The following is a 14,922-nucleotide window of genomic DNA, read 5'->3' on the forward strand; positions in this document are numbered from 1 at the left end:
TACAACTAGATGACAGTACTGCTACCTCTCATTTGCTAGCATAAACTGTTACGATGGAGTAGAGGACAGGTTTGTTCCAGAGCTGATATATATATATATATATATATATCTTTTTTTGTACATTATAAAAGAATTTTTGGGTTGAGATCCCATGATTGATAAGTTTCTGAACCTACTAGCAAATCAAATGCAGCAGCATCATGCACAAAGGAAGCTGTCTTTTTCATATCACCTAGTATTATGACATCTGAGCTTTGAATACAGATCCAGAGATCAAGGAATTTAGGCTGGTCATCTCAGCAAATCATTTAAAAGGAATATTAGTTCATCTCTGTCTCTTAATTGTCCCTGAGACAGACAGGGTGACTGTAAAAAGGAACATTGATTGTGTCAAATTTTCTTGAATGATAAAATATGCACACACAGGTTATAGATTTCAAGCTATTCCAAAGAAATATCATGTCTATGTAGGAGAAGATAAAAGAATTGGAAGGTTTTAGTAAAAGAATATTTGCTTGGTCCTCCATACTTACAATCAATCCCTTTGAAGATCAAGCAATGGGAGGTGAAACTCATGAACAATTAGGAGCAAATAATCCACTTTCTTGTCTTGCTTACTGCCCACAAGCCTAGTCGGCCATGGAGAAGCTTTGCTGGACTACAGTACCACCCCAAGTTTCTCTTTTGAGATCCTATAATACCTACTTTGCAGCTACACAAACAAGTCTACACCTTGGAATGACAGGCCAGTTTTATGCCTGAAACTAGGAGTGGTTATCCCGTCACCATTCTGGTAACCCAGACCAACCCTCAGCTCCCAATCACCTCCCTTGAAGGAATATAGAGACGAAGAAAGAATTCTGACTTGAATTGATATAGTCCCGTTTACACATTACCTGCTTGCTTTTTGTGCTTTCCGCTAAATACCATTTCCAACAACAAGCTAAAAACGACTATTTTCTTCTAATTGTTTAAGCTCATCCTGTCACCATATAGAGAGTGGGAAGGGGTGGGGTGGCAGAGGAATGATGGGAGTTGCTGCAGATGGAATGATGGTGGTGAGGACGGCAGAGCGATCCAAATATGTGAATAATTATTTGCTGTCCTCCCGGGAAAAGGTTTCATTAGACAGACAAAACAACAAACAGGTGGAGTGCATGGGAAGAGTCCAAACATGGCATTCAATGGCCTCTGTATGTGCTTGACTCGCTCCTCAATTTGTGCCTCCTACTTCTGGTGCTCTCTGTGAGCCCACTTCCTGTCATATTTTGTGTAGCTTTCTCTGCGTTACTCGAATGGATGCACTGACATAGACGACGTGAAGCTGTCGAGTAGTAGTACCACGTACACATGCGTATGTCTCTCCAAGTTCATGTATGGACCCTTCATTACCGTTGAATACGTCCTATCTACCGCACATCACCATTGGTTCGGACTCAGTTGATCACGAGTAAGCTCTGCGTCGGAACAGAGAGAAAGATTCGGTCTCTCCAACTCATAATTGACACGAAATTAATGTGGCATTATCAAATTTGAAGGGAATAGAAAAGCCATCACTTTAGGTTTGGGAACAACATCAGTATGTTACCAATATTTCAGATGACGAGGAGATAATTCCGACATGGCAGAACTGTTGCCGATTGTCATCATCCCCATCTCAAAATCCTTCTTACAGAATAGGAATGTATGTGTGCGTTTTGATTCAAGATGGTCAGAGTTACGTCCACGTCGCCTATAATCAATCACATTTTGTGCATGCATTGGCTCGAAGTCTACGACAGCCAAAACATCGGATATACTGTAGCGGCGTAGCCCTTTACCTACCCCACACACTGTGGTGATGAAGCACACGTGAACTGGCAGTGGTGGGCAAAAGGACCTGACCATCATCAACACGCCCTGAAAAGAGAGAGAGAGAGAGAGAGAGAGAGAGCGAGCTCGATATCATTGCATGCTGTTCGAGTTGAACGATCAAAAGACGAATCGATGGCTCCATCGATTCAGAAGCACACACAGGATGAGAGAGAGAGAGAGAGAGAGAGAGAGAGAGAGAGAGAGAGAGAGGGGGTGCAGGCACCTAAGGAGATGGTCGGCGGGAGAGAAGGATGACCTGATGACATCGCGCAGGGAGGCGCCATCGGAGACACCACCGAGAAGTAGCAAATGCGTGCATGGGACCGAAAGCGCCTCTCCGCCATCATCATGATGGTGTCTCCTCTGTCTGTCATCTCCGTCTGAGGGCAAACGGGGGAAGTCTTTTTTAACAGGATCCTTCACCGCCACCCCCGTCGCTGGCCTCTCTCCTCTGTAACACATCTTAGGAAAAGGTCGATTAAAGAAACAGATGATTGAACTTGGTGTCCCTGTGGTGCTGCTCTGTTCTCTCCCTTCAGACTACGGTTGGGTCAGAGGACAGGCTGATTAAGTATCAAAGCACAATCAACCATCCATTTCACTCGTGTTGACGACCTAATTCTTGTCTATAGAGTAAAAAGAAAACCTTGGCTAACATAATAAGTCTGCCTACTACATCAAATATCCTTACCTTTTATAATGGCTGGGTCGTTTTGACCATAGTCAATAAGAACTAGCACAAAAGCTTACTACCAACGGATGAGGATGAGCAACATCAAATAATACTCGTACCAACTATAGGATTTCCCATGCATCTGCCATGTTTGGCATCTGGACACAAAAATCACGCTGATCATCTGCGGATGCAAAAAAGATGAATCCAACATGTACAGAAGCAGATCATTTTGCCAACATGGCCTAAGAAATATATAGCATGCCATACTTTCCAATCACAACTCTATACACAGTTGATATCCGTACATCTTCAAACACATGGTTCTTTTAAACAAATATTTGGATATTTGTGTGCATCATAGATATCAAATTATTACAGATAAATGAGCTCCACCTTAGAGGATGAGCCTTCCGGTCTTATTGAAGATATTAGCAAAACACCGAAACTGAACATTCTCCAATTGTCTGATCAGAAATTATTTGTAGAACATTTCCAACTGTATCTAATCAAGAGTCAACTATCCTTGTAGACGAGTGTGCCTATGTCTACTTTTCCCAACCATACATTGCAATAATGGGAACAAAATATCAATGTTACAGGGGATCTCAAGGGAAAAAAAAAAAAAAAAAGACACTCTCGTTCACCAAGAAAAAAAATCATATAGAGATCACCCTCTACTCCAGTAGGATCTGTATACTCTACTACAATTCTAATAATATATATTGATCTCAAAATGCAAGAAATTTTTGAAAAATAAAGTCTTTCCCCACCAGTTATTCATTAGGCACCAGGAATCCTCTTCATCTTGCAAAAGCAATCGCTAATAAATTAATAGAAGTTTGAGTGATAGGATAGTAGGAACCTACATCATGGTGGTGTGCCTTCCAACTGTCAGAAGGATGGATCAGCTACTAACTGTGAATTAGCCTTAACATAGCAGGAACCACACTCGGATTGGATTCTGCTCATATGAGTCACTTCACAGGAGAAGTGCAGACAAAATTTCTCCCATAGTCTTCTCTGGTACATCGTTTTCATTGTCCAGTTCAGCTCCAGATTCGAGCACTGCAGCATCCAAGACCAGCTTCCGCCTTGCAATCCCATATATGTTCTCGTCAACAGTATCCTTGGTTACAAACCTGCAAAGTATTTTCGAGTGAATAATGGCAAACTGGGGACATATGCAATGCTGGAAAAACCATTAAGAATAAACTGACATTTCTACTAGCAACTTGGCAACCATATTTTGTCTGTTCTATCAAATCCTTGATCAGAAGTTTATGGGCCTAAGAAATTCTCCAAATTATTTTGTGGAGCAGAACAGCAAGAAGCATAAATGTAAGTTTTGGAGGCCACAGTAAGTTCAATGATTCCAAATAAAAATACATCAGATAGACTTGTCTCCATCGCTAATGGCACAGCCACTGCTCAGCTCACTCTTCGTTTCAAGCTTGTTTGGTTAACTTTAACTCCGTGATTCTTACAATTGAAAACATGAAGCTGCTTTATTATAATTCTCAGTATCATGTGCTTCCAAATCCATAGCCTCCATATAATATTCATCATCACTAATAACTTAAACCATACCTGTAAATAGTAACCGGTTTATCTTGGCCGATACGATGACAACGATCTTCAGCTTGCCGGTCCATTTGTGGATTAAAATCCATATCATGGATGATGACTGTGTCAGCTCCAATCAAGTTAAGCCCCTGTCCTCCAGCTCTTGTTGAGAGCAAGCATGCAAAGATAGATGGATCATTGTTGAAGGTGTCCACTATAGTTTGTCTTTCTAGCACTTGAGTACTGAAACAAGCAGTCACTAAAAGCTAAGAAAACCACAAAGTTAAAAACTAGATAATACGAATAGCACAAACCACTGCACCTTCCATCCAAGCGTCTGTATGTGACACCTATGACTTCCAATGTCCATTCTAATATATCAAGCATCGTGGTCCACTGGCTAAATATCAGGACTCTGTGTCCATCCTTTTTCAGAAGAGGTAGAAGTTCGGCCAAAGCCTGACAAAATACATCAAACTCAGATAAGCAAATGCATTTGATTATCATTGTTCACGATGGCACAACACATTGGTTTTTGTTTCACCAATATGTGAAAGATAATGAACACCCTTCACAGTTTTTATAAGATATCACAGTAACTAAAGTTAGCATGACATAGTGCAATCACCTTAATTTCAAGATGAACAGAAGGAAAAGTTACCTGACACTTTGCTGAAGCCAGGACATGTTCATCTGTTAAAGCACCCTTCGTACCATTGTTACCATATGAAATCAAAAGCTGCAGAAACGGTGAGAGAGATGTGAAAAGACATTCATGCAACTGCTCAGTTTAGATAACCATTTTCTCATTCTGAAAGTATTCATTTGAAAATAGTCATGCATGACACAACCAACTTTAATATTGTCCATAAAAGAAAATACCAATGTTGACTTTGTATAGCAACATCAATAGCGTTGATATTTAATCCTACACTAATAGTGCATCAACAAATCAGGCTATAGAGTATAGACAATTACTAATGACAAAAGTTGAACGATGCTAGATTACGTCCAATTCGTGCGCAGAGTTTGAGAGTTCTTCATGCATATATAGTTTGCACATACCATGACTGCTCACATTAATTCAGTATTTTCATGTAAAATACTAAAAACATACATGTTTGGTATTTGTTATGGCTTTGTAAAGTCAAATTTGATGCAAATTGCAAATATCAGAATTGCTTGGTGTGCTCCTAACCCTCTAATTTCCAGATTTAATAATATGTGTTACTCAACAAAACAATTAAAGGAAACAGCTAGATGCAAGACTAAAGGTCTAAGAACAAAATATGTGAGCTTGAAAGGATGAGAAGAAAATAACAACATGCAGGAAAAATGCATAAAATGCAAGAAGTAAAATAAGATAGTGAAGAAGATTGAAGAGAGAAAATATGGACTAGCTGGGCAAAAAGATCTTATTCACAATAAAATTTCACATTAGAACCTAAAATTATTGAAACTACTCACATTCATTGAATTATATCTAGACATCAACACCTACTAAAAATTGGACTCATAAATTTTTTAGAATTTCTTAAGGTAGCAAGATAACAACCAACTAAAGTTTATAGCTGGAGACAAACTGAAAATAGTAGCAAGATGCTCATGCTTCATTAAATTTTACTCAGCCTAGAACATCGAAAATGAACCACCGTCAATCTGAATCCTTCTTAGTTGGACTAGGTTACATCAAATTCGCTTCTGTTGCAAAGTGAGGTGGTGTGGCAGTGTTAAAAAAGAAAAAGGATTAAACTCATATGGACGCCAACTTGACTCAGTCCAAACCACAAATCAAACCAAGCTTGCATCTTAACTCTATAAACACCTAATGTATAGTTCTTTGCATGTAGTTTCCCTGGTTCCCTCTTTACCTTACATGATAGGAACAAAGTCTCTTTTTAGACTTGAGCAGTTAATTTTTTTAAATACATAAGATAATAAAATACTTCTTTTTGTCTTCAATGAAGTGTATTCATAGCTTTTTCCATGTTTGTGTATTAAGCAACTGTCAACCGAAAGGTTTTAAACATCTAGCTAATCCAGACTCAAGCCAAAGGATGGCACAAGATATGGCATGCTTGTGTTCCAAATAATAACCACTGGTTCTATGGTTCCAAAACTTGGTAAAAAGCAGGCTAGATGCATTAACAATTATCATATTAACATAATGGTCTCTGAAAATCTTAAATATTGTAAACGCTGAAGTAGATGCTTCCTCACTGAATGAACAAAAGCAACTCATACCATCACCACTTTATAGGACCCACAACAACAACAGCATGGCAAAGAAATAAGAACAAGTACAGTAATAGCAAACATAAATCAATTATAAGAACAAGAATTAAAATTAATACACTAGTTGGCATCCCTACTGGATGCATCTTCAAGAATTATCAATGATCAATCTGTAAATAACATTAAATGGCATCCCAAAATTACATCTGATTATTTATAAAGTTGAAGCATGCATGAAAATGAGATCCTAAGGCATATTCATTACATTTGAGACAAAGCCATCTTAGCAATTTTCTAATGAACATTGTGGAGCATAGCATGTTTGCTATGGAAGTTCTGCCTTGGTATTCAGGAAATAATGGCATCACATAGGGATATAATGGTTCTTTTTCAACTTATGCAATATTGGGAATGAAACTCAACTTCAAACGTAGTAGACATTTGATAAAAAGCAGTCAAAGATAAAAGTTATTGCAGAATAAATATAAAATCTACTACTGTCCTAAAACAACTGATTATGGATGCCATAGAAAGTAGGAGCAGATAAGTACTGGAAAAAATAATTACCCGGTGTATTTCAAAATCATTATAACTCTTGATCTCTTGAATGGCTCTTTGTATGCTGCATTCAAATCCAAATACACCCTTTGGATACAACACTTTAGCAACACAAACAACATCTTCATCACTGTATATTTGTCTAACTAATAAGGGATGATTTGCTATCTGACATAAGAATGCCATCCATCAGATTCAGAACAGCAACAAAAATGAGAATGAAAGTAAATTTCAAAGAAAATTTAAACACCTTCCGGAACTGCATAAAATAGTTGGAAATCTGGCGTTTGGGGAGGAGACCACCAACACCACCAGATTTGCATGTGGTAGACTTCAAAACACGAGCCTCAGAAGCTGCACGGTACTCATTTATGGCTTTGGCATATGCCATTGATTGTTCTGAACCCATGTAAACATACTGAACCTATGAAGGTTATAGTAAAATATGCTAGAGTTATGTTGGCCATGAATGAAAGGACATGATATGTCTTCATCAGCTAAGTTAACTTCCAGAAAATACAAATGATCAAATTCAATTCAAATCAATCTAAAGGCTTACATGTTGTATCTTTGGAACAAGTTGCTGCATAACATCTGACTTCAAGCGCCTTAAGATGAATGGCCCTAAAATCGATTTTATACGTGGAATCAAATCACTGTCTTCTGCATTCAATAGCTTTTTCAGGTCAACATCCCCAGTGGCAAAAATATCGGGCATCATGAATTCCAACAATGACCACAACTCCTGCATATATCATTTAACATTTTGTAAAAATTCTGCTGGACATTGACGGTGACAATTTTAACATACTAATCAATACATCAGAAACACAAAACACCAAGCAATTAGTTATACATTATACAAACAATAGTGATAAAAAAAAAAAGTATAGCAAATTAAAAAATAAAGGTACCAGGTGCCTGTGTAATGTGTTAAGCAACTAGCAACATGGAACATACCAGGGCATGTGGTGTAACATGCTGCACAAAACATGGCTATCTGACCATGTAATGGGTTGCTGCTTGCTGGTGAGGTATCATCATGATAGGTACAAGGTTTACATATTGAGGTGCAGATAGGCACCATAATACATGTTATCATCACATCAATTATATCAGTGCTAACCACAGAACATAAGCAAACCTAAAAGCATTTAGTTCAAAAAATAAACAGGAGCAAAATTTGTGAATTATATGATTAATTTGTAAAATATAAGAAAGAATCATTACAACATTCACAAGTCAACATAAAGTTAGGTACAGATAGTCCAGGTGGCAGAAAAGCATGCTGTTTAAAGCAAAAGATAAGACTTCATCTCTTGATAAATAGGATGAAAAAGAGCTGAAGTAAATCATACAAATAAGAAAATTAGATAAAATATAGAAATACGAGCGTGTCAAAGAAAGACATATATATGCCCCAGCTAAATGAAGTCTAAATGATGCAAGAAGAGATGAAGAGAGACTTAGAAAACTTTATTAAAAATAATTTCTCATATTGCTGTTATATAATGAGAAAATTGTCCAGGTATTTTGCAATTTTCCTGTGTTATATACCTCACATTACATTTTTAATGGACAACAAACCTTGATGAACAAATGCAAATATTAACTATACTTCAGCAGTTCAGCTAATGTAACAAGTTAAAAATTAGCATATGGCGTGAATTCCACAAAGATATATAGGTACCGTCCATCACTTGCCACTGGCTGTGGAAGGATAAGAGACTAATGTGCATGCCTCTCAACAGAGGCAGTAGGTATAAACATAAATATCTCACATTAGTGGAACACAACATTTAGCTTATGGTGACTTCCAAAGTTCCTAGCGTAAAGGCAAGAACTGAAGCACCTTTTGGTAAGCCCTCCCATCCATGAAAAGATGCCATGCACATTTCCAAATTTTAATAGCTTTCAATATTGTCAAAGATGCTAAGTGCCAAGGTCCTAAAACAGTCACGGCGCTAGGCACTCACCTGAGCAAAGTGAGACGCTTACCAATATGAAATTATAAAAAATATAATTAAAATAAAAATTAAGATAGTGATAATCACTAAAGATAAAGGCAATCATTAAAATAAAATGTGAGTTATTACATATGGCTACCATGACTTAAGATCCTATAACTGCAGTGAAAATTTAGTAATCAACACAATTAAATTTTTTATTAACAATAGAAGACTATTATTAATAAGACAACTATTATTAACAAGAATTAAATGTGAGTTCAAAAAGCAAGAGCAAGGTATACTAGTGGAGTGCTGCGGTGATAGCGAGGAGAGGTTTAGTGGGGGAGAAGGGCAATGGAGTCTGGCTAAGTCCAAAGGCAACAAGGTGAATAGGGGCAAAAGAAAGATGCTTGGTGAAGAGGAGGCTATGCTGGAGAGGGGTGCTGTCAAAGCTGGATGGAGGGCTGAGAATAGGCTATCAGGGTGTGTGTGGTAGGAGCTGACAGACTACTGACTATCAAGGGGAAAGCAGGCTGTCCCGTGGCAAAGCAGCAGGTGAGGAAAGTGGGGGGCAGGCAATTAAAACATTCTGTCAGGGGTCCGCACGCCGGCTGTCATGTGATCGTCCACAAGAGCCAGTGCAGCCATCACAGGATTAGGGCTAGCGAGGGTGTAGTGGGATATCACTTCATTGATGGCTAGCTCCCACACCAATAAAATTTGTCTAGCCAAACATTGCCAAGATCATAAAAAATACCATATATGTCTACCACTTATAAGTATGAAGTGATCATGTGCACTATATTAAGAACACAAGAAAATCTACCATTAATGGTGCCATAAATTATGATTATGAATAGCATATTTCAGTTACAACATGTATACAGTTAGGAAATAATTTAAGAATCCTATATTGTGTATGAATCATGTTAGTGCAATAGGTTTGCTAATAACTACAAAAATCAACCAATAACTTATTACAAAATCATCAAGGAATAGCTCTCACACAAATGATTAATCACTAAAGAACAAAAGAAAAAAGGAGAGGGAACGAAACAGCATACATGCAAATCATTTTGAAGCGGTGTTCCAGTTAACATCAGGCGTTGGCGTGCACTTTGTGCAATGGACATAAGGTTTTTCCAACGGTAGCTATTCCTATCCTTTAAAACATGAGCTTCATCCATTAGCACACAGCTCCATTGCCATCGCTTCAATATCCTGCGGTCATCTTTTTGTTGAGCACTGAAAGAAGACACAGGAAAGATATTTATTAAGCTTATCGTATGGATTATGAACAGTAATATATTGATAAAATAAACAAAAATTTACAACTAACACACCTGTGACGTTCAAATAATGAGTAGCATGCAAGTAGAACATTGAAAGGAGGAGGCAAGCCAGCCTTGCCAAACGAGCTTAATTCCTTTGAGTAAGTTGTTCTCCCGCTTCCATGAAATAAGATGACAGAAAATGATGGACACCACCTTTTCAGTTCTCTTTCCCAGTTCTCTAGAACTGAAGCTGGGCAAACAATCAGGTGAGGACCTGGGTCCCTGTCCAGGTGTTTCAGCAGGTTTAGATATGTTACAGCCTGTAAGATGGAAAAGATCAATAAACAAACATAAGCAGCTCATGATTAAGCAGTAACAAACTTTCACTAAGCTAAACCTACCTGCACTGTCTTACCAAGTCCCATCTCATCTGCCAAGATGGCTGCACATGAAAACTCGTTAGAAGGCATAGATGCATGTCATGGGAATCAACACTTAAAGAAAATTTGAACCCAATAAAAAAATCAGAAAGTTTGAACCTAATAAAAAAAATCAGCCAACTAAAAACCGCTCAGAAGTAGAAGCACAAAGGACAACTAGCTTAACATTCTAAAGGTCATGTTTATAAACCAATAAATGATTTAGAAAAAAACTATGGGATCGTGTGGATTCTTGCCACTGTTGCCATCAATACGACAAACACAAACTAACTAGATAAAGCTTATATTATCACCAACTACGGATGCATCAACCAAAGGTCTTGAAACACTTGCTTTTTGCAAATAAATATATTTAGGCTTGACAATTAGGTGCTCATATGATGTCATCACCTCTTTCAGCTCCATAGACAATCCAATATTCACATTTTGCACAACAGTAAGCAAGGGAAGGTAAGTTGTCCATGGTCAAAAGTTTCAATCTTGACTTAAGCTATAGATTGGTTTCTGCTCATGCTCCAAACAAAACAGGGAGATCAGTAGAGATAAAAAAAAAAAGATAGAAATGTAAAGAGGTTATATAAGGGGGGGCCTTCTATATAGTCTTCAAACAGGTCTTGGGACATGGGATCCTTCATAAAGCAATATAGTGCTGGGAAGTGGGAAAAGGAAACTATTAGAACCAGCAGAAAGACCCTTTTGTTGTTGATGTTCCAACTCTCCAATAACTTCTGACCACGCCAAATATGCCACCACTCAAAACACATGTCGTTTGTCACCAGCAAAAGCTAGAGAACAAGGTCATCACAAAAAATCAACTGCTAGTCTATTATATTTATTTTTTTCCATTTCTTTCTTGTCACAGTCCATTTCCAACACTCGTCACTTCACTTTGTCTAAACAAAGTGTAGCAAGTTTTCCACATTCAGAAAAAACTCATTGCAGCAGTTAGTGTGTCAGGTCTGAAGATGGGCAAAAGGATAACTATCGGAACATTAAGGAATAAATCTGTAAACACCATTAGACTCTCATTCTGTACAAGCAAAGTTATATTTTCCTTGCCAAATCCAGTCTCAAAGGAAGGGAGCTTGGGCTAGGTATATGGCAACCAACAAAATATTTGTACCAAACAAAAATGACTATGGACTTCAAGTGATGTAGTTGATCCCCAACAAAAAGGAGAAACAAAAAGAAAAAAAAAAAAGAAAAACTCACTTCCTCTTATGTCTGCTCTTTTTGTTTCATTTCTGTGCCCATCATCGGCAATGGCTACTACTCTTTTGTGTGGAGAGAAAATTAGTAGACAATGCTATAACTTTTACACGACCCCAGGTTTTAAGCTGTAATCCACCATCTGCTGTCATCAAGCACCATGGGAATGATCGGCATACTCTAGCTACCTGCCAAGTTTCAATGATATGGCCATGCCAATCAACAAGATCATTCCCTATGGATCATTGATATATGGTGAAATGAAGATTGAGCAATGGGAACATGAAGAACATAACAAAGGTAAAAAGTTTCAGCTTTTTTTTTTTAACAGCAAAGTTATAATTTCTCGGGTCACCATATTTTTAAGGCAATCTTTGATGACTTAGCAAGAAACTTGAATTATTTTTTATAACAACTTCAAATAAGTGTAATCAGCCAATGAATGACCACTTCAAAAAGCTCTAGACAAAGCAGGAAAAGTGAAAGATCAATTATGGTATCTGCCTGTTGTGCACCATATACACTACTAGAGGCTTCAAATAATTTAATTATGATTAGTATTGGACCATCCAAGACCATGGATATGCATCTCAATTTATTTGCTTCATAATGCATGGTATGAATCTTTCTGATAATCAAGCTAAAACCAAGTTTAATCCTTGAACTTTAAACCGTGCTTGACTGTCTCAAATAACTTTATTCCTAAGGAATAATCTAAAAGTTCTCTGTCGAATCTGAAAGTCACAAGTCCAGATTCTCTCTATCATTTAAAAGAACTCGGGCATGAGCATCATGCAGCTCCCAAAAGTCACAGAGAATCACAAAGCTGAAGTATCATTGAGTCTCTCTCTCTCTCTCTCTCTCTCTCTCTCTCTCTCTCTCTCTCTCTCTCTCTCCCCCTAACAAACATCTATGGATATATTGCTGAAAGATACTCATTCTAACTAAAAGTAAATTGTCAGAAACTCTACAATGCATTAAAAATAGTACACCAATCCTATCCATAAACCTGCTGATTCAGGTTAAATACAAAGAATGTCCATACTCTCTAAAAATAGATATAAAAGTTCAAATCACATAAAAAAAAAATTCTTATCGATATAGTTCTTTGAAGCACTATCTCTCAAGAGGAATTAAATCGAATGGATTCCAGTATAAAATAATTTACCTCCACCAATATTTTTCCTGTACAACAGTAGAAGAAAATTTACACCAACAAGCTGATAAGGCTTCAAAATTGGCTCAAAGTCCGATTCTTCGTCAAAAAATACAGCGTCTATATCTTCCTAAACATGACACCATCCAAAAGGAACATATTAACACGAGTAAATTATAAAGTAAAGGCTGCTAAAACAATACCACTTGAATTTTTAATCAACAGAATAGTAGAACAAGTACCTGAGTGACAATCCTACTGGAGAAAGCTTCGACCTCGGCATATCTATCGCAATTGGAAACCGACGAACCATACAGCTCCCGTCTCAATGCCAACGATATCTTTGCACACTTCTGCAGAGCTTTGCCGACAACATCCACCTCCTCTTCCTCAGCCGTAACCACTGCCTCCTCCGACACGGCTTCTACGTCATCCTCGTCCGTCCAAGAAATCTCCTCGTCATCAACCGTAGTAGACCGGACTTCTAATACCTCCACTGCGTTCCCCGCCTCACTATCTTCATCCACTACGAACCGCCGGCCCCGTCCACCGCCCTGCGGCGGCCGCACCACCTTCAGCTCCGCGTCCTCTTCCTCATCGTCGTCGTCCAAATTGACGGGGCTCTCGAAGGATCCGGTGGCGTTGGAACTGGAGTAGCCGCCAAGGGCTTTGGGACGATAAGCAAAGGATTCGATGGGGGGAGGCGAGGGGGTCTTCGTTCTCTTGAGGACTCTCGAGGGCCTGAAAGTGTGGCGCTCCCACTCGTCGTCGGATATCTCGTCGAAGGCGCGCTTCATGTGATCGGGTTGAGGCGGCGATCGAGCTAGGGTTTAGGAGGGATCGAGCGGTGGGGATAGAAACCCTAGCGGAGGCTCCTGGGGTTCCACGAGGGAACAAAGGAGAAAGCGTGAGAAGGGGGAAGAGGAGGGGAGATGGGGTGCACTGTGGATTTGGTCGTTCGACTATTATGGCGTCGATGGAAGACCGCCATTTCCTTCCTTCATGTTTTTTTTTTTATTATTTATTTCTTTTTCTTTTTGGATGCCATGGGTTAATGGGCTACGACTTGGGCCTCATTTATAGCCCATGATAACTTAAATGGTGCCAACGGGATCCGATGAGGAAGCTTTGTCAATAACGAAGACAGGATTTAAATTGAGATCTTATCAATTAAATTAGTCAGCATATTCAAATAAGTCAACTCATGCATTATTATTTATGGTCAGAATAAGTCAACTCATGTCGTTGTATATTATATAATGTAGACAAGACATTCATCTTTCTATCTCAAATGATCTTTTTGATTGTGGTATTGTGGTAAAGAATTTCTTATAACAAAAAATAAAATAAATTTAAAAGATAGTGAACAGATAATTTATGTGATTATTGGATCCACTACATATCTTCATGGAGAAAATCCATTTTTCTTATTTTACAGGAATAATAAAGTTCAAAGAAAATATATAAAGCACTCTTCTACATCACACATTCCTTTTTTGATTTTGGTAGCAGACTACAGAAACTTTTGTGTGTATAGATTCTCAGGTAGTCAGTCAATAGTGAATGTCTCCTAAGAGAGAAAAAGAGTCTCCAACAAAGTGCATAAACCAAACACAGTACAACCTTTTTGGTTCTCCACCACTCTCCAGTGTTTGCCAACGCACTCCTCCAAGAGCAGCAGACCTCTTTGACAAACCCCCTACATGGCCCTTCCCTTCATCTAACACAACCCACCAAGCAAGACCTTTACACCCTCATTCTCCTGCACTCCGAGGTGAACCAGGAAATGACACCTGCCTCCTCGGTCTTCATATGAAACCATTCTTGTCACCGTCCATTCCCACCAACCTTAGTGGGAAGAGGCGGAGTTGCACTCCAACCTGTGCTTGCTTGCTTGTCCTTTGGTCGATAGAGACAGAGAATGAAGAGAGGAAAAAGTATGGAAGAGAAAGGAGAATTCCTGTGGCTTTTAGAGAGAGGGAGAGACATTGACAACTCGACAGCCTTT

At 38.5% G+C, this 14,922-nt stretch overlaps 1 protein-coding gene across 1 annotated transcript; it reads right to left on the reverse strand.

Annotated features, from left to right (window-relative positions):
- Positions 1-2,832: 2,832 nt before the first annotated feature.
- LOC135611047 (protein CHROMATIN REMODELING 19-like) lies at positions 2,833-13,907 on the reverse strand. Its single transcript, XM_065106306.1, has 12 exons — positions 13,157-13,907; positions 12,927-13,044; positions 10,511-10,551; positions 10,179-10,429; positions 9,900-10,080; positions 7,446-7,631; positions 7,137-7,310; positions 6,896-7,054; positions 4,755-4,832; positions 4,416-4,552; positions 4,118-4,336; positions 2,833-3,669 (listed from the first exon to the last, which is right to left on the reverse strand). The coding sequence occupies exons 1-12, from the start codon at positions 13,709-13,711 to the stop codon at positions 3,510-3,512; spliced, it is 2,259 nt and encodes a 752-aa protein (XP_064962378.1). The 5' UTR covers positions 13,712-13,907; the 3' UTR covers positions 2,833-3,509.
- Between the last annotated feature and the right edge of the window lie 1,015 nt (positions 13,908-14,922).

Source organism: Musa acuminata, chromosome BXJ2-4, assembly GCF_036884655.1.
Source record: "Musa acuminata AAA Group cultivar baxijiao chromosome BXJ2-4, Cavendish_Baxijiao_AAA, whole genome shotgun sequence".
Classification (NCBI taxonomy): Eukaryota; Viridiplantae; Streptophyta; class Magnoliopsida; order Zingiberales; family Musaceae; genus Musa; species Musa acuminata.

What these genes read in the sequence shown, in the direction of transcription:
- LOC135611047 (XM_065106306.1), bottom strand. Translation starts at nt 13,711, where the DNA reads ATGAAGCGCGCCTTCGACGAGATATCCGACGACGAGTGGGAGCGCCAC. An exon ending in CGCTTCAAAATGATTTGCAT is followed by an intron (nt 7,632 to 9,899) that starts GTATGCTGTTTC and finishes TGATATATGCAG; the next exon opens with GAGTTGTGGTCATTGTTGGA. An exon ending in ATTTTATGCAGTTCCGGAAG is followed by an intron (nt 7,055 to 7,136) that starts GTGTTTAAATTT and finishes TTCTTATGTCAG; the next exon opens with ATAGCAAATCATCCCTTATT.